The 19,422-nt window shown below is 38.8% G+C and overlaps 1 protein-coding gene across 1 annotated transcript; it reads left to right on the top strand.

Annotated features, from left to right (window-relative positions):
- The first annotated feature begins 1,986 nt into the window (after window positions 1-1,986).
- On the top strand, window positions 1,987-19,056 carry LOC106059289 (galactoside alpha-(1,2)-fucosyltransferase 2-like). Its single transcript, XM_056015075.1, has 4 exons — window positions 1,987-2,048; window positions 7,676-7,786; window positions 13,907-14,203; window positions 18,384-19,056. The coding sequence occupies exons 2-4, from the start codon at window positions 7,701-7,703 to the stop codon at window positions 19,015-19,017; spliced, it is 1,017 nt and encodes a 338-aa protein (XP_055871050.1). The 5' UTR covers window positions 1,987-2,048; window positions 7,676-7,700; the 3' UTR covers window positions 19,018-19,056.
- The last annotated feature ends 366 nt before the right edge of the window (window positions 19,057-19,422 follow it).

The following is a 19,422-nucleotide window of genomic DNA, read 5'->3' as shown; positions in this document are numbered from 1 at the left end:
TATGGGGCCCATATAACTCCAGATATTGTACGTAACTACTAAATATTTCTTGGAGGCCCTAATCTAGAGCTTATGTTGCATAGAGGTAAATCCGCCCTGACCCCATGGTTGTTACACCATCGGGTGTGGCCCCTAAGTTGTCGTGGGCCCGGGTTCATTGAACCCCTTCGCACCATGGATGCTACGCCACTACCACTAGTGCGATGTACTTCAACGATAACGTTGAGACTGGTTTAAAACCCACAATTGGAGTGAGGCAAGGCTGCCTCCTTTCACCTGCTTGTCTTCTAAATATCTTTCTTTAACGAATATTGAAGGATTCTCTGGAAGGTCACCGCGTTATATTAAGCTTTAGAAGAAAAAGAATTATTGACAAACATAGATGGTCTGGTAGGGACTTAGAAGAACTAGATGACTTGAGGATGCGCAAAGACAACATTTCAGCACATTACTTAGACTTATGTCCTCCCGCTCCGTTCGGCGCATCGGGTGGCAAGCTGTCTCCATAAAGATCTTTCATTGGCAATTGTCTGAAGCCTCCTCCCATCTTTTTTGAAGGTGTGGCGCCAAGTTATACGAGGAGTCGAGGAATCCCTGTTTGCGCTTACTTCGTATTGGCCTCCTTGTCATCGCAACTCTTGATATGCGTAGTTCATTTTATTGTAAAACATGTCCCGCAAACCTCATGCGACGCTTTGTCACAACCTCACTAAGTGTTCGATTCCCAGTTCGGCATAGGATTTCTTTGTTTGAGACCTGATCTGTGTAACTGACTCCAAAAATCCGTCTCAGCCATTTTTGTTGAGCCACATGTATATTTTTTTCTCAATTTTCAGCAAATGGTATGCCGAGAAAACCTCCCACAAATTTTGATCTAAAGCCAACAGTGCTTTTAAATAAACATCTGTATTGGAGACGGAAAGCTGACAAGTGTCAGTACTTTTTAATAGCTATAGTTTAAGATGCAGGAACCAAACCTGAACATTTGGCAAGAATCGCAGAGTCTACAACGGCATTCCAAAGCGTAAACAAAATCTGGAAAGAGAAAGGCATAGTCCTAGACTCTAAAATCAGATGTTGGTCATAGCCACATTCTTATCTGCTTGCAAATATTAGGCGGTCACTGCAGAGGTAGAGAGGAGAATTTATTAAAATGGTATACATTTGGTATCACATGGCCGCATCACAAACAAAGATATTAGAAATAGGATCACAAGGGCAATAGGGATCCACGATTATTTATATGGCCATATAACTAGTTCCTCGGGGCTCGTAAAGACCTTTCTTCAGGGAACAGTACCAGGAAAAAGAAGAAGAGGCAGACAGAGAAAACAATAGGAATACAACATAAAAGAATGGAATAATCTGTCATTTAAGGATATTCTATCAAAGTCAAAAGACAAAAGAGGAATGGAGAAAGACAGAACATGAGTGGTGCCCCAACCGTTAATCAGATTACGGGAAAGGTGGTTGAGGGTGAAAACTTGTTTTAAAATTTTAAAATATACATATTTATGTAAATATTAATATATCATTTTAAAACAAGGTCACAAAACAAGAGTATTTGTTGACATTATTGTAAGAGGTCAACTAGGTAACAGTAAATACAACTCTCGGGTCATATTCTGAACATCAATGATAATCAGCAGTAGTGAATTGTTATGTGGCTTTGAGGGGTAATAAATTTCTACCAATCAAACCATTATATCTTGAGCAGATGATAATTGATCTCAGCCAGGGTTCGAATGGCGTCAGAATGACTAAAAATAGAAACACACTTCTCTTCCAATGATTTCCCCCTAACATTAAGCAGAGAGTGAACGATGGGCAGTGGCGATAACTCTGTTTGAATGTTTGAAGACAGTTTATAGCTTAGGTCTAAATGGCGATCAAAACCTCAGTTCCCACCCGCCCCCCGCCCGCGCATCTTAAGAATTTCTATTATAGCTGAAGGATGACATTGTATTAACATTTTTAAAACATGACTATGGACTCTCCTAAACGTTGCTAGGTCTTATTTGTGAGTTGGTGTAGTCTTTCATGTTTAGGTAACTATATACTTTATACTAAACACTTACTGCTCACTTAGAAGTAGAAATGATCCAATTGGAGATAGCAATAAATGTATCTGGTGTACAGAATGTTCATTATTTTTGTATTTTATACAAGTTTCAGAAAATATTTTGCGCGCTATTTAGTAATATAAAAATCTAAATAACTACGTTTAGCAATTTCCTGATATTTCAAGACATTTTTACAAATACTTATACCAGCTCGCAAATTCTCATAGGTTTTAAAAAAAAAACCTGCAGGTTTGTTGTTTTTTTGGGGAAAAAATGCTATTTAATTGGTCACACATGTAAAAACGACTTCTGGTATGATCATTTAAATTGTACAAAATATAATCATCAAAATTAAATTTGGTCTAGAGATCTACCTGTATCTAGAACAAACATCAGTGAAAATTCCCGAAAAGAGTAAAATAAACCTGTTACGTTTAGTACCATTTTAAGCATTGTTTTTCTATAGATAAAAAATAGCTGGACCAAACTAGAGGCTACAATATCTCTAACTAAATCAAGTATTCTAATCTCGACTACTGCAGTCCTAGTACAATTTCTTTCCCTTGTCCTATATCAAACAAACTGATTAATTACCAATAGTAAATTAACTAATTTGTTAATATTTAAATTGATTCTTGTTTTGTCAGGTAAAAGAAATAAGTATACAAAATTTCAACTTGATCCGAGTTGAAGTGTGGGAGAAATAGTGTGTACAAACTTTTTATCAGACTGAGTGAGTGAGTTGATATAAGTTTTAAAAAAATTAAAATGCAAGCAAAGAGGATTTTACTTTATTTAACATTTATTTTGAGAATCTTAGAATATAAAAAAGCTGCAATAGCCCATTTAGATGACACTAAAAAATATATCTATTGGATTTTACTCGATACAGACTTAGTTAATGTGATTTGTATTCTATGATATGTTAGCGGCCCTCTAAAGGCGGAATAGACGCTATTATTTACCTGTTGTCTCTCTATCCGTCCGTCCGTCCCGTTTAGATCTCAGAAACTAGAAGAGAAAATGAAAATCGGACATCGTGATGTTTTAGATCATACAAAGTTCTGATGCAACGGCTACTTATTTCTTTTCCGAAAGTGAACCATCTGTATTTTAAAATTATATATGCAAGCAGATTTTTCAAAAAAATATACCCTAACCCTTGTAAATAAAAAAAAACTTCAGGGAAGATAAGTTTTTTTTTAAAAAAAAGGTCACAGACGTCTTCATTAATAACTTAATCTTCATTCATATATTCGCGCATTGGTAAAAAAAAAATGCATCTAAGGTCACAATGGAAAAAGTGTCAATGGACCATTATAAAATATATTTTCCATTTATTAACTTACTCATTTAATTGAATACTTATTCAAATGTTGTTTTAAAAAATAATAATTTTGATACGAACTTCGTTTTAGTTGTACTTTGAAAAAAAAAAATTTTTTTTAGCGCGCAGTTTTGACATATCCTCATTATACACTTGACAACAATCTAAAATAGACTCAATAGAGCCCAGATGTAGATCTAGATTTAAATTTAAACGTATTAAACAATTTGAACAAAATTTATATTTATAAATTATTAAGTAAATAGCTTATCTTCTTACAGCTAAGGGGTGTAGATTTATTTATTATGTTAAAGGTTGTATCAAATCAAGAAGGGAATCTAATGCGAACAGCATAGTGTAGGCTTCTATTACCTAGTAGCAGGCCAAGATTAATCCTGATCATAATATTGGCCTAACTCTAGATCTAGTAAATTGAAGATTAAACGTGTAAAGTCATACAAATTCTAGTCTAGAGCTAGATTCTATTTATAGACCTAGTCTGGATTTTAGATCAGACTCACTAGCGGATCCAGAACTTTGGAATGAGGGGGATTTTATTCCAAACCCTAACCCTAACGCCCAGTAAACCCTAACCCTATGAATAAACGTGCGTACAGCACACACACACACACACACACACACACACACACACACACACACACACACATATATAATAAACTAAATTTTACTGCAAATACTGATTATATCAGCAAAAAAAGGGCAGCAAAGATTACGTTTACTAAGAAAACTGTCCTCGTTTAATGTTAGCAAAAAGGCCTTAGCTATATTTTATCACGCTCACATCTGCAATATTTTAAGTTTCAATATTACAGCCTGGTATGGTAATCTGAGCATTAAAAATAGAAAGAAACTTTATAGAATCCTAAATGCTGCTGGTATAATCATTGGCAAAAAACAAACCTCATTTGGGCAGTTGTTTGAGACAAACATCCATCGAGATAGAGAATCACCCATTGTGTCAGGATTTTGTGGTTTTACCATCACAAAAGAGATACAAGACACCGATGGCAAAGACAAACAGACACAAACACTCTTTTGTTCCCCTGGCAATCAAATCATTAAATAGGAACAATGTGATATAAACTTTGTCACATGTAAATTATGAGTGAGTCTGGTGTGAATGTACACTTTCGTTTCTTATAGTCATAATGTTTTTTGTTTGGTGTAATGCACAAAATTGTAAGACAAATTTATTATATATATATATATATATATATATATATATATATATATATATATATATATATATATATATAAAGCCGTGTTTCTCAACTTTGTGCGAAGAAAAAAAAACAAGTCATGTTGAGACCTTTCTCTTGATATCTTGGGTGTCTGGGGGAGCGCTGTAAGCCTCCTAAGTGGGGTTTGGGGCGAAGCCCCGACGCCAAAAGCGTTTTTTTGCATTTTTCACTGCAGAGACTCATTTTCCTGACATTTTCAGCTCATAATTCATTAGTGGGGTTCGGGGCGAAGTCCCGAAGCCAAAAGCGTTTTCTTGCATTCATCACGGCAGAAATACATTCTCCTGACATCTACAACTCATTACTAATTAGTGTGGTTCGGGGCAAATCCCCGACGCCAAAAGCGTTTTTTTTTTCATTCTTCACTGCAGAAATGCATTCACCTGACATCTACAGTTCATTATTCATACTTTAAAAAAAATGACCTTTTCAATAATGTTATACTTTAAAAAATATTCTAATATGAATTAGAGAGGCCCTTACTACATTGCAAATAAAACGATTTGAAGATACCCCACATATTTAGTTTAATGCTTAGAAGATCGCCCCCGAAAAAAAAATATTCGAAAAATAATATATTTTTTTAAAAAAGCTCATTTGTAAGTGATACATTTTGTTCAATAGGCATGTTGGTAACTTTGTTTTGTTACGAAACTATAATTCAAAGCTCTAACAAAAAATTTCGAAAGTGAGAGAAGTAAAGTAGACCAATTAGATTCTACTCTAAATTTGTTTGCATTTTTAGGATTGAAGCATAAATAATGAGCTATAGTCCAAAATTTATTTAATTAGAAAAATAGCAGATTGAGTAAAGGTTGGAAAAAGGCGACTAGGAAAAGAATATTTGGGTTCAGAACTGATCTCAATCGTTACTCTTGTACTGAAGAATTTCGTATGAATTCTAAATTTTCCAAAGCAAAGTCTTTCTTTAAAAAATTACGATAAATTCATGTGAAATTACATAAACTATGTCGCCATATTTGACAATTCTGATTTAAAACATCATGTTTTCGTCTGAAAAGGGGAGGGGCGGAAGAGTGAAAACGATTAATTCTCGCTCCTTTTTATAACTTCTGCTAATGATTACATATGATATTAAAGAATAGGGCTGGGGCGACTCGATATAAGAATTTAATTTAAAGCATATATAAATTATATAAGTGACAGATTTTTCTTTTAATTTTGTAATTTTTTAACTATAATTCAAAAAGAAAAAACGTATTGGTCTGTCCGATGGGCGGAAGGCGAATGCATGTATCGCCTCTCCTACCTGGTACAGCCCTTTTTTCATTTGATATTTACTAATGATAAAATTTGAGATTAGAGTGTGTGTGCGACATAATATACAAATCGGTTCACATATCAATACGTAGCTTATATTATATAGTAATTCAACAATCATTTTTAGACGATTTGTCAATATTTCAATAACAGTCAACTATTTTTTAAGTGTTCTAGTTGTCATTTATGTTCCTATTTGCATTCTACTTTTGGCATAGAAACTGTTAGTCCATTAACGGATGCCACTCATAAATCAGTTTTTATGCCACAGTTGACAAAACCTAATCAATGTCTTAAATTTTACAGTAAGTAGGGTAACTCCTGCTTAGGAGAGGTTAACTGACCAATTAAAATGTAAAACCGGGAGCTTCGGGCAGATGGAGCTCGTCAGCCTAGTAAGGCAGTTCATCTAGGAGAGGGGTACTCTGACTTCAAACCCCCGCTGCCTTGCGGTACTGAGGCTTCAGGAGACAACCTCGAGGAGAAATCAAGAGTGAAGCCCCTTAGGCGTTGGGAGTATCAGCTACGAAATTCCCTCCGGCAGCTTCTGCAACTGAGTTGGTGCCAAATGTAATGCGATGCGTTCCTTTGGATCACATCAGCAAGGTCGAGAGAGGGATCATGACGCATGGGCCACCCATGACCCCTTTATCCAAGGCCCAGGAATGCGCCCCGGAGAGGAAACTCTGGTGCTGCTGCAAAGCGGCTAAAAAAATTCAACTAATTTTGTTCACAAACTATGATTTACCCATAAAAGTAGGACCGACCCCGACTCAAAGGGTTTAGGTGGGAAGCGTAGTAGAGGTATCTGCCCCCCCCCCCCCACCATATCGGTTAACAGGGGAACGACATAATATAAAGATCGGTTAACACACTAATAACACGTTTTAATTATATAAATATTTAATTGATTCTCTTAGCATGCTGTGATTTCTACAAATAAATTGGACCGCCCCCCCCCTTTAAAAGTTTAGGGGGGGGGGCGGGATTAATGCCATCACCCCTCCCGACCCCACCAAATCGGGCAACATACTAGAGGGGGGGGCGAAATAATCTAAAAAAAAGTTGAAATGAAATAATTAGTATATATTATTAACATAAGTAATAAATTCGTATACAAATTGTTTGAATTCCATACTATAATTCGTCCGCCCCTCCCCTTCGGGGGGGGGGGGTCGGCCGAGTGGGGGGGCGATCGCCCCTACCGCCCTCCCCCCCCCCCCCTGATCCGCCAGTGAGATCAGTCTGTATTCTAGATTTATAGATCTAGATCTTGTTCTAGAGACTATCTACATCTACATCCAGATCTAGACTAGATTTTAATTATATATTCTAGTTCTAGATCTAGTGTAGATCTAGATCAATATCTAGACTAGATCTAGAACTAGTCTAGAAATGTAGATGTAGTTTTATTTCTAGTTCTAGATCTTGACTAATATTGGTGATTTATGCAGCTTTTTCCGAACCTAATTACCCTCTGGAAGAGATATGAAAGACATAAAATTTATATGAATTTGTCCTAGATTATATTTTTTTTTAATTAGGAGGTGCTTCTTTTTTTTTTTTTTTTTACATCCTATGGATATTGTGTTGTATTATGGCTACTGTATATTTAAGTTTGGTTTTTAGTTGAATGTTAGTTTTCATTTTTCTATCTATCTATACCTATCTATCTATCATCATCATCTTTTTCTATGTATAGTTGTTTAACCTTGTATAGTTATGGCGCTTTCAATATCCAGATTGAGCCACATCTCTGTCTGTTGAATGTCCACAATGTGTTTGAAGATACAAACAAGTCATTTTCTAATTGTCCTTTTCTTCGCATTGTTAAACTTAGGCCTGTACATGTTGTAAGTATCATGATATTTGCATTTATTTCTTCTGTATTTAAAGCATTAAATTTAGGATAAAATTTGGTATTCATGCTAGATAGTTTGCCATATCATTGTTCCATAGACGTAGACACATATAATTTGGCCAACCAGATCATCTTCAATTACTCATTTTTCTTCTATCTATTCCGACACATTAGTCATGAAATAATCTGTGAACTTACTTTTCATCCACTGAAAATAAATCAAAATAAATTCGGACAGATTCAACTATGCAAATCTAAACAACATTAGCAGGAAACGATTAAACAAAATGAAAAAAAAAAACTAACATGAGGGGATGATTTGTAGAATAGAGCATGGCAGACATTTGGCAGACCCATTTGAAGTCCAAACAGGAGTGAGACAATGCTGTTTACTCTCTCCCTTTCTGCTAGGCATAGATTGGGTCATGAAGACAGCAACAGACCAGAAGCGGTATACAGTGGGCACTGTGAAAACAGCTAGACGACCTTGACTTTGCAGATGACCTGTTCTTCTTTCACACACACAACGGCAGATGCAGGAAACGATATTAGCGTCCTTGCTGACACTTCAGATAGAATGGGTCTTACCATAAATAGATGGAAGAACAAGATGTTCAAGATAAAAGCATTCAACAACATTACAGTCCAAGTCGAGGAGCTGGAAAGCTTCGGTATCCTAGACAACCACGGAGGAACAGATGCAGATGTCAGAAAATAAGCATAAGTAATGCTCGAGCAGCTTTCCGTCAAATGAAGAACACACGAGATATAGGGAAATAAGCGTTACCACCAAGATCAGTTTCTTGAACACATTGTTAAGCCAAGATTACTTTATGGAGCAGAGACATGGAGAACCACCATAATCACCATGAAACAAAATCCAAGTATTTATTAATATCTGCCCGAGAAAGATTCTTAAGATCCGCTAGCCAGAGAAAATCTCGAATGAGGAACTGTGGCAAAGAACAAAGCGACAGCCCATTGAAGTACATATCCTTCAGAGGCAGTGGAGAAGGATAGGTCACACCTTTCACAAACCAGCATCCAACATAATAAGGGAAGCCCTTAACTGGAACTTCCAAACAAAAAATAAAAGGAAGAGGGGACTACCCAGGAATACATGGCGCCGCGATTTGGAAGCAGATGCCAAGCAGATGATCAAGACGTGGTTACAGTTGGAAAGACTCGCCCAAAACCGAGACGCCTTGATGAAGTTGGTTGGTGGCCTATGCCTCAGAAAGGACCAAAGACAAAAATGATCTACTATGCTAACCTCAACACCAATAGCAGGAAACCATTCAAATAGAGTGCAATAACTCGACCTATGAGTCTAGGAGTAAGAAGAGTAAAATTACTCTCCATCTGGAAAAGATTAAGAAAATGAACGCAGCTAAAAGACTCTATTAACAAAAATAAATTCGACTAGTTATTCGACTAGTTCTACCAAACAACTTCAGCGAATAAAAAAACAAACAAACTACAATCTATCTCTACAGAACACAGCAGAATAAGAAAACATGTTCTGAAACAAGCGAATGTGAAGTGTCACCAGGAAATCCCGACCATGTCTTCAAGAGATGTATTGTAAGCCTTGAATAAATACTGGATACAAAACACTATTTGAGAAGAACACAGAAGAAAAATAAGTTGAACAAAGAAGGAATTTGGAAATTGTATTTACAGTAAAAAAACAACTGAAGATCTTTTTTTTTTAAAGAAAAAATCGAATAGACAGAACCCTTAACGAACATTTCGTTATTTTCTCTATTGATATTTATAGTTCGTCCATCGTGGTTCGATGATGACCCCTTTGTCATCCAGGGGGCTGAGGGCTTTGCACTGGGGTTTTATGCCTCCTCATGTGGCTGGTGAGACCTATGTGAGCCCGAAATGTTCGGCCGCACACTGGGCAGGTTATTCCAGCTGGAGCTAGTGTCGTTTGTCTTGCTTTTCTTTTCTGGCGTTTTTCTTCTGCCTGCGTTGTTCTTTTTTCCTCAGCAACCTGTGCGCCAGTTTTCACAGCGCGACGCCATGATGCTCTGTCATGTGCTTCTGTCTCCCACGTGCCTGGGTCTATGCTGAACGCATTCAGAGAAGCTTTGAGGGTGTCCCTGAAGCGCTTCCTTTGACCACCTTGCGAGCGCTTTCCTTCGCTTAGTTGGCCATACAAGAGTCGTTTAGGGATGCGGTGATCTTCCATTCTGTAGACGTGACCTGCCCATCGCAGCTGGGACTGCATCAGGATTGTGTGGATGCTTTGCAGACACGCTCTTCGAAGGACTTCTGTATCTGGTATTTTGTCTTGCCATTTGACATTTAGTATTTTTCTCAGACATGTCATGTGGAAGTAGTTTAGTTTCTTTGCCTGTTTGCTTTACACTGTCCATGTTTCTGAGGCATAGAGCAATGTAAGGAGGATGACGGCTCTATAGACCCCTAGCTTTGTGTTTGTGGTTATATCACGTCTGTTCCACACATTTGTAGACAGTCTACCATAGGATGCACTGGCCTTGGCTACACGCCGGTCGATTTCACTATCAAATTTTCCATTTCTGGAGAGTGTGCTGCCAAGATATGTGAATTTGTCCACTGTGTTTATATCCTGTCCATTTATAGTGATGCTTGGATCCGAGTAGACTTTACCAGGAGCAGGTAGATATAAGACTTCAGTCTTGTTCCTATTGATGGCAAGGCCAAAGTCTGAGCATGCTCTTGAGAAGTCACTGACGATGCTCTGCAGATCGTTTTCAGAGCAGGCATTTAGGGCACAGTCGTCAGCAAATAGCAAGTCTCTGATTACTGCTGCATTTGTTTTTGATTTTGCTTTAAGCCGCCTTGGGTTGAATAGGCCACCATCAAATCTGTATGATATATTTATCCCGTTGTTTTATCTATTAGTGAATGCATCTGTCAGCATAGCGGAGAACATGATACTGAACAGTATAGGTGCTAGGACACAGCCTTGTTTTACCCCGTTTGATACTTCTGATGGTTCTCCACTTTCTTGGATACGAGCCTTCATGCCATTATGAAATAGTCTCACCATGGTTATGAATTTTTGTGGACAGCAATACTTTGACATGATCTTCCAGAGTCCTTCTCTGCTAACAGTGTCGAATGCCTTTGTTAAGTCGACATATATTGAGAACAGGTCAGCATTTTGTTCTTGGCATTTTTCCTGGAGCTGCCTTGCTGTAAAGATCATGTCAATGGTTCCACGCTCTTTTCTGAGGCCACACTGGCTTTCTGGTAGTAGACCATATTCTATGTGTTGCATGAGCCGATTTAGTAAGATGCGTGCAAGGATTTTCCCAGCAATAGAGAGAATAGATATTCCTCTGTGGTTGTCGCAGATCTGGCGGTTTCCTTTTTGCTTGTATAAATGAACAATTGTGGCATCTTTAAAGTCTTGTAGTATTGACTCTTTTTCCCACATAATTAAGAAGAGCTTATAAAGTCTTTCAATCAGGGCTAATCCACTTTTTGTAGACTTCTGCGGGAATGGAGTCAGCTCCTGGGGCTTTTCCGCTTGCGAGCTGTTTAATGACAAGATCGGTTTCCTTTAGCGTAGGGGGGTCATCCACTTTTTCATTTATTGATACTTGCTGTAGCCTGTCTATGGCCGCTTCATTTATGATGGAAGGTGTATTGAGAACCTTTTCGAAGTGCTCTGCACAGCGTTTTAGGATTTCTTTATTATCTGTCAATAGGATTGTCCCATCAGCATTTAATAGAGGGGATGAGCCTGACTTTGTGGGTCCATAGATTTCGTTTATGGCATGGTAGAAGCTCTTCATATCGAGCTTGTCAGCGAATTCCTGTATTTTTTCCACTTTCTTGCTAAGCCAGGTATCTTGCATTTGACGTAACTGTTTTTGCACATTTTTGCGGATGTTAGTGAATGCATCTTTAGTGGACTGGAAGTTTGGGTTGTTTAGATACAATTTGTGGAGCTTGTGCTTTTCGTCTAATAGTTTTCTGATCTCAGTACTGTTCTCATCACACCAGTCCTGATGCTTTCTCTCCATAGGTCCGAGTATGTTTAATGCTGTGCTATGGATAGCTTCTTTGAAGCATTCCCAGATTTTAATCTACATTTGATTCAGTTAGAAGGGTGGACTTGAGACAGTTCTCTATCGCATCTGCAAGCGACTTTTTAGTTTTGTCATCTGCTAAGCTGGCCGTGTTTAGCCTTTTTAGGGGTTTAGATTTTTACGGACGTCTCTTTGGTTGAATACGAATGTTTAGTTTTGTGATGATGAGGCGGTGGTCTGTTCCACATTCTGCACCACAGCAAGATTTGGTGACACTAATGTCCTGACGGTCAGATTGTCTGGTGATAAAGTAATCTATGAGGTGCCAGTGTCTTGAGCGGAGATGCATCCAGGAAGTTCGCTTTCTCATTGGAAGACTGAATATTGTGTTCGATATGAGCAGCTTGTGTTCAGCACAGGTCTGGAGTAGTAATAATCCGTTGCTGTTGCATTGACCTATCCCGAATTTGCCTAAGACTCCTGCGTTGAAGTCACCGAGAATGAGTAACTTTTCTGTTTTTGAAATATCAAGTAAGGTGGAGTTTAGTTCTTAGTAGAACTTTGCTATGACATCATCTGGGTAGGTCAAGGTGGGTGCGTAACAGCTAACAATGGAAATATGTTTCTTTCCGTTTTGTAAAGGCAGCTTTAGGGTCATGAGCCTATCACTAATTCCTTTTGGAGGCCCGACTAGTTTGGATACTATTGATGTTTTTATGGCATAGCCGACTCCAGATTCACGTCGTACTTCAGTGCTTCTACCGCTCCAGAAGAAAGTATATCCAGCTCCTCTTTCGCAGAGTTCACCTTCATCTGCAAGCCGAGTCTCGCTTAGTGCTGCTATGTCTATATTGTATCTGTGGAGCTCCCTGGCTCCTAGTGCAGTTCGTCTTTGTGGTCTATCAGATGTGTCGTTGTCAAGTAGTGTGCGCACATTCCATGCGCCTATGGTAAGAGGAACTATCCTCGTCTTTTTCTTTGAATTTCGACCGCTTGAGTAGGGTTCCCGCCAACTGCGGTAGGCTGGCTAGGGTAGTTTTGAGCAGGCAATTTTTAGGACACCTTTTCTAGCCCTGTCCTCATGCTATGGAGGTGAGCAGTGCACTCCTAAATAGGGCTGCTCAGCCACTCAGGGGGCTGCCGGACTCCACTGCTGCTCTGTGTCAGTGGTGAACGACCATATGGCCTGAGCCGCCTGTGTGCAGGGTTGCAGCTACGGCTTCCAATGTTCCCACACCTACCGCTTCACTGCTTGCCTGTCGCCACAGGACTTTGGTTTGGTTGTGTTGGGGGGGGGATGACAAGTGACTTGCGCTGGAATTTGGATTAAAGTGAGGAGGATTCGCGCAACACGTCGACCTCACTCTCTCGTCCTAAAGCCCGTCCTTTTCCGGAAACGACGGTCAAGACGTCCGGGGACAAGTTTGGGTGCAGTAGATGACCAGAGACTTTCTGTGTGTCTTGTCCTGCTCTTGAGTGCTCCACAGCACTGTGCTGGTACTTGCCTTTCTGTCCAATTAGTCTAGTTTTGTGACGTTACGCACAGGCCGCCAAGTCCAGACTACACATGCTAGGTTTGACAGAACCTCAGTGTACTGAGTGCCATGGACAGGTCAGATACCCTCTATCTGGTTTAGCCGGCCCTTCAAAGCCGTTTCCGGGGTGTGGCCGCTGCGCATGCTACAGCTTCTGGGAGCCACAGGTGAGAGTTGGGTACCGAGTGGGGACCAAGAGTGAGCCAAGCTACCCTCAAAAAGAGGGTAAGACTGCCTGTCCACTAGAGGTGCTACCCCTCCTAGATACCCCATACACCCGATATCGATATAGGTAGCATATAAAAACGAGAGGATAAAAGGATCTAGTTGGTCAGTCTTCATGCATCTTAGAAGAGAATACAACAGTTGTTCCTTCAATTCCTTTCTCCACAAACAAAAATCTCATAATATACTTCCTATGAAACTAGGAAACTTCGCACTTGCCTACATAACTTTTTATGTAATCTATATGAAATAGTGATGTTTCTATTGCACATTAGAAATGATGCCTATTCAAAAATTTTATTTCATTTGTAAATGCAGCCCAAACTACACGAATACATCTAAGACTGCACCTATGACTACACTAGACAGACATTCCAACACTCAGTGTAAGACTACAGCTAGCCTTCAGTTAGACAGACATTCCAACACTACGAATAGATCGTGTCTGTACCTATCCACATCGTTCACAGGACGTATTGGTAATCAGATGTTTATCTACGCCACCATGGTGGGCTTAGCCAGGGCGCAGAATAGGATGCCATTTATCAACACAGGGGGTGATCTGCTGACCATTTTTCCGATCACCAACATACGAACTGATATCAACACAACTGGGTAAGCCTATTTCCATGTCTTGCTTTACAAAATATTTAAATACACTACATTATATTGTAAACTTAATAAGCATAATCCAAGAAAATGCCTATCTCTAAATCTACCGTTTTTTCTCTCTATATATATCTCTTTCTCTCTATCTACCTATCTTTATACCTTTTTAGAGCCCGGGTATGCTACCCTGCCTCATAGTGGCGCCCGGGTGGAAACGATCGTATGGGAAACGATTAGGCTAAAGGGTAGCAAAACAAGACTCCCGTGGGGGTGCCTAAGGGGGTGCGAGAGCATCCTCATTGCACTGTGCGGAGTTGTAAAAAGCTCCCACAACCTTGTCACAATCCAGTTGCTGTTCCTCAAGGGGCCGTTACATAAATGGCGTGTCCCGCACGTTTTGCCTGGTATAGAAAAGAAAAATGGCGGTGGTCTTAGTAGATCTATACGCGGCCTCTTGCGACGAGTCTGACCCACCCGCAGCCAAAAATCAGTTGCAAATCAGCTTACTAGTTTTATGTAAATTAGAAACCATACAATAGAATACATTATTTAATGGCATACTTGTCCCTTAGCTCAGGGGTCGGCAACCTTTTGACTCGGAAGAGCCAAAAAATTGCAAATTACAAAATTTCAACGTTTCTAAAGAGCCACAAGATATTTTTTCTTCCGAACATTTCGTTAGGAATTCGTTAAACTGACGATGGTAGAGTGCTTTGAACAAGATGCTGTTAAAAATCTTGATTAACACATTCATGACCTCAACTATTTCGTCCGGAAATGTTTGGACACAAAGCGCTTCTTGGTGTATTATGCAGTGAAACTTAAAAATTTCATGGTTTAATTTTGCGCCAAAGAATCGTAGTTGTCCCTTTTATTTTTTCCTGTCATACTTCTGGCTCCATCAGTTGCTATTGAAACGATTTATTTATATCGATTTTATTGTCTTCAATGTATTTTCGCGCGACATAAGCTCTATCTTTTTCTCTGGTTTGTCACGAGAGCGTTAGCAATCATAGAAGTTCTTCTTTTGGAACTTGGGAAGACATATACCTGACAAAAAGGCCAACTTGTGCCGTGTCTTTTGTTGTAGGACTCATCTATATCAAATAATAAGGCAGAAGAAAATTAAATATCTTCCACCTGCAAATATGTTACATTTCAACACATGGAGAGGGGTGCGCTGAAAAGCGAGTACAAGTGGCTGAGAGATAGAATCGAATCAGAACAATTTGTAAAAGGTTTTTTTTTTAATAAAATAAATATTATTTGCGCATGGAACTAAAGAGCCGCAGCTTAACATCCAAAGAGCCGCATGTGGCTCGCGAGCCGCAGGTTGCCGACCCCTGCCTTAGCTAGCTAAATTTGTAGTACAATTTGGTAATTAAAAATTACTATTATTGCGCATTTTTCTCTTTGTCCTGATGCTTGACATCTTTCTGGGATACAAGTTTATTAATTTCGGGTGGAAGTTTGTTTGCCACTGACACTTTCATCACTGACGACAAATTTTGATCAGATAATCTGGAACGGTGAGGTGATTTGTAGCTTTCATTATAGAAAAGAACTGCTCACAGAAGTCAGTGCTTGCAAAAATAGCTAGAATTCGGGCAGCAAATTTCCGCCAATTCAACGTAAATAACTAAATATTGACGCATTCACTTCTTTATACTTCACTTTCAACAAAGAATCTAACTGCTATTCTATCAGCTCCAGTTGTACATTACCAGCAGCATTTTCAGAAGCAAATGAAAATGGAGATAAAAACAACGAAATTTTTTGCTCGTATGAAACGAAGTCATGAAAACGGCCAGTGGAAGCATTTACTAACGATTCCAGGAATAAGACATATTTACCAAATGTTGTAGCCGTATTTAATCTTTTTAGTTCCTGACACGTTGAGAAGTGAACAAGATTTTCTCTTCATATTTGGTTTATCCACAGTCGTAATTTTGTTTGAAAGCACTTCACATCATCACACGCAGTTGTGACAATTTTGTCTTTACTTTGAAGTTTCAAATTCAAGTCTTGCAGGTGACCAGTGAGATCAATTGCAAATGCCAAATCCTGAACCCATCCGTCAGTATGGAAATGTTCAACAGGTCACCTTTCATGTTCAGAAACAATACGATTTCTTCACGCAGTACAACAAATCTCTTCAATTCTTCATGGCAAGAGAGACAGCAAATTTCTGTCCAATGTCGTTCAGAAACATTGAAAATTGACGATGATTTAAGCCACGGACACGAATAAACATGATAGTGACTGAAACTAGTCTTATGACATGTTAGAGTTGTAATTGTATTGTGCGTTGTATGATGCACTAAAAATGAGCAAATTTAAAATTAGCATTAGTCTCTCTTATTTTTGCAAGTAGCTTTGCATCGAAACCATTTCATAATGGTTAGTGCGCCATCCGTTGTTAGACTAGCTAGCTTTACCAAAGGTAAATTGTACTGCAATATCACTTCCTGTTATTCTCAAAAACATCCTCGCTTGTTGTGGTGTTATGCATAGAACAAGTAGCTCCTCATGTATCTCAACATTCCTGTCACAGGCCGTTATGTATATAGCCAACTGTGCTACACCCGTTACATCAGTTGACTCATCGAGAGCCAATGAAAATAATTCAAAATCAACCATTTTGTACTTTAATTGTTCAGGCGAACTGATTGGCATGTCATTCATTATATCTGTAACAGTGAATACTTTCACCTTTTTTGGACAAATTACTTCGGCAGCTTTAATGATACACTCCTTCATAAAATCTCTTTCACTAAATGTGTTGCAATTAAGTTTGAAAAATGTAGCTGGCTTTCACTGCAGACTCAATCTCGTTGTTCAGTTTAACAAATAATATTTGTTAATTCAAGCAGCTTGTCATCTTTTATTTTCCAGCGTAATAGTTTAACATTATTCTGATAATTTTTGAGGTGGCCAAGCGGGCCGCATGCAAGGTGGTCGCAGGCAGCATGCGGCCCCCGAACACCGTGTTTGACATGCCTGGCCTATATGGTATTTAGTTAAGACCATTTGTACAGTTTTCTACAAAAGTACGTACACTACCCTCTCCATGCTGAGTTGGGGCGATCTACCACTCTCCCGACACACCTATTACTAACTCTATACTTACACACCTCTTTGCACCACTGGCGGATCCGGGGGGGGGGGGGGCGCGGTAGGGGCGATCGCCCTCCACTCGGCCGGACCCCCCCCCCTCAGCCTCTAGCTGTCAAGAATAAGGCCTCGACATGGCTGTTTTTTTACATGATTATTTTTCTAATAACTTTTTTAGGCGGCGATCTTCAAAGCCTTAATCTAAATATGTGGGGTATCTTATCTTTTCAAGGAACAAATCGGTTGTATTTGCGATGTAGTAAGGGCCTGTAAATTTGTATTTGCAAATTCATATTAGAATATTTTTCAATTAAAACATTTTCAAAAGGTCCTTTTTAATAGGATGAATAATGAGCTATAGAAGAATGCAAGAAAACGTTTTTGGCGTCGACATGGCTTTTTTATATGAGTATTTTTCAAATAATTTTTTTCGGAGGCGATCCTCAAAGCCTTAATCTAATATGTGGGGTATCTTATCTTTTCAAGGAACAAATCGGTTGTATTTGCGATGTAGTAAGGGCCTGAAAATTTGTATGAGAATATTTTCAAGTAAAACGTTTTCCAATGGTCCTTTTTAAGCTTGCAGCCCTCCCCTAGACCCTCTTGCTGTCAAGAGAAGAACCTCAACATAACTGATTTTTTTTTCGCTAAAGGTTAAGAAATGCTTTTTTTTTAATTCTTATTTATAGGGTATGGAAAAAGTCGCCCCCCCCCCACACATACTACAAAGTTCTGGATCCGTTAATGCTTTGCACACGTCTTTCACAGTCAGGTCTTTTCAAATGACTTTGCACACGTCTTTCACAGTCAGGTCTTTTCAAATGACTTTGCACACGTCTTTCACAGGAAGGTCTTTTCACGTGACTTTGCACACGTCTTTCACATGCAGGTCTTTTCACATGACTTTGCACACGTCTTTCACAGGCAGGTCTTTTCACGTGACTTTGCACACGTCTTTTACAGGCAGGTCTTTTCACATGACTTTGCACACTTTTTGCACATGTTCTTTTCCAATTCTTCGTACAATTTAATGTAACAAAATTAACCTATATTATTGGCCTTTTTTTTTAAGATGGAGTGTCATTGGTGAATCAGGCTATGCCACATTTGACTCAAAATTTATGAATCTTCCTCAAAGAAATCTGACCTTAGCGGGCTATTTACAAAGCTGGAGATATTTTCTACACGCTCAAGATGAAATTAGGCGGGAATTTACTTTCGTACCTTCCATACAGAAAGAAGCAGACGCTGTACTTGCAAGTTGTAGATCACAACTACAGAATCACGTGATAGTCGGCGTGCACGTTCGACGTGGTGACTTTGTCCTAGATCATAAACAGAAATTCGGCTACGGAGTTGCGAATGCGTCATATTTTGTCAAAGCCTTCGCTAAAATAAGGTCATTACTACCCAATCAAAACATAACATTTCTGGTGGCGAGTGACAACTTGACTTGGTGTAAGGACAACATAAAAGATACAAGCGTTACATTTTTACCCGAGAGGGATCGAGGAATTCACTTCGCCATTTTGTCCAGCTGTGATCACGTGATCTTGACAAGCGGAACGTTTGGCTGGTGGATTGCCTGGCTGGCCAACGGAATTAGTATTTATTTTGAAGGTTATATTAAAAAAGACTCGCCCTTGGAGGCTGGGTTTACTTCTCGCGATTATTATCCGCTTGGTTGGATAGGCTTGGGGAATTAAATCATTTTGTTGGAAAGAAAGACATGTGACAATAAAAGAAGTGTGTTAATCTAAAATTATTTTGTTTGTGTGTTAGGGCTTTGTGCTGAAAAGGAATTATATATATATATATATATATATATATATATATATATATATATATATATATATATATATATATATATATATATATATATAATTTTCATTCATAACCTTTATTATAGGAAATTGATAATGGAACTTTGGACCTTAATATAATACACTATAATTTAGAAGAGCGATTTAAATCAACCCTTTGCGCACGAGTCCTTGTAGCATAGCATCACTGTGTCCAATAGCATTTAGCATAGATTTCATAACTAAAACGATGGGTACTTTAATAGTTAACACTTGCATTTCAGGCTGCCGCCATCTTGCATGGAGATC

The sequence above is a fragment of the Biomphalaria glabrata genome, chromosome 17 (assembly GCF_947242115.1).
Source record: "Biomphalaria glabrata chromosome 17, xgBioGlab47.1, whole genome shotgun sequence".
Classification (NCBI taxonomy): domain Eukaryota; kingdom Metazoa; phylum Mollusca; class Gastropoda; family Planorbidae; genus Biomphalaria; species Biomphalaria glabrata.
Note: the sequence above shows the minus strand (reverse complement) of the source record. Positions and strands in the feature narration are given on the sequence as shown.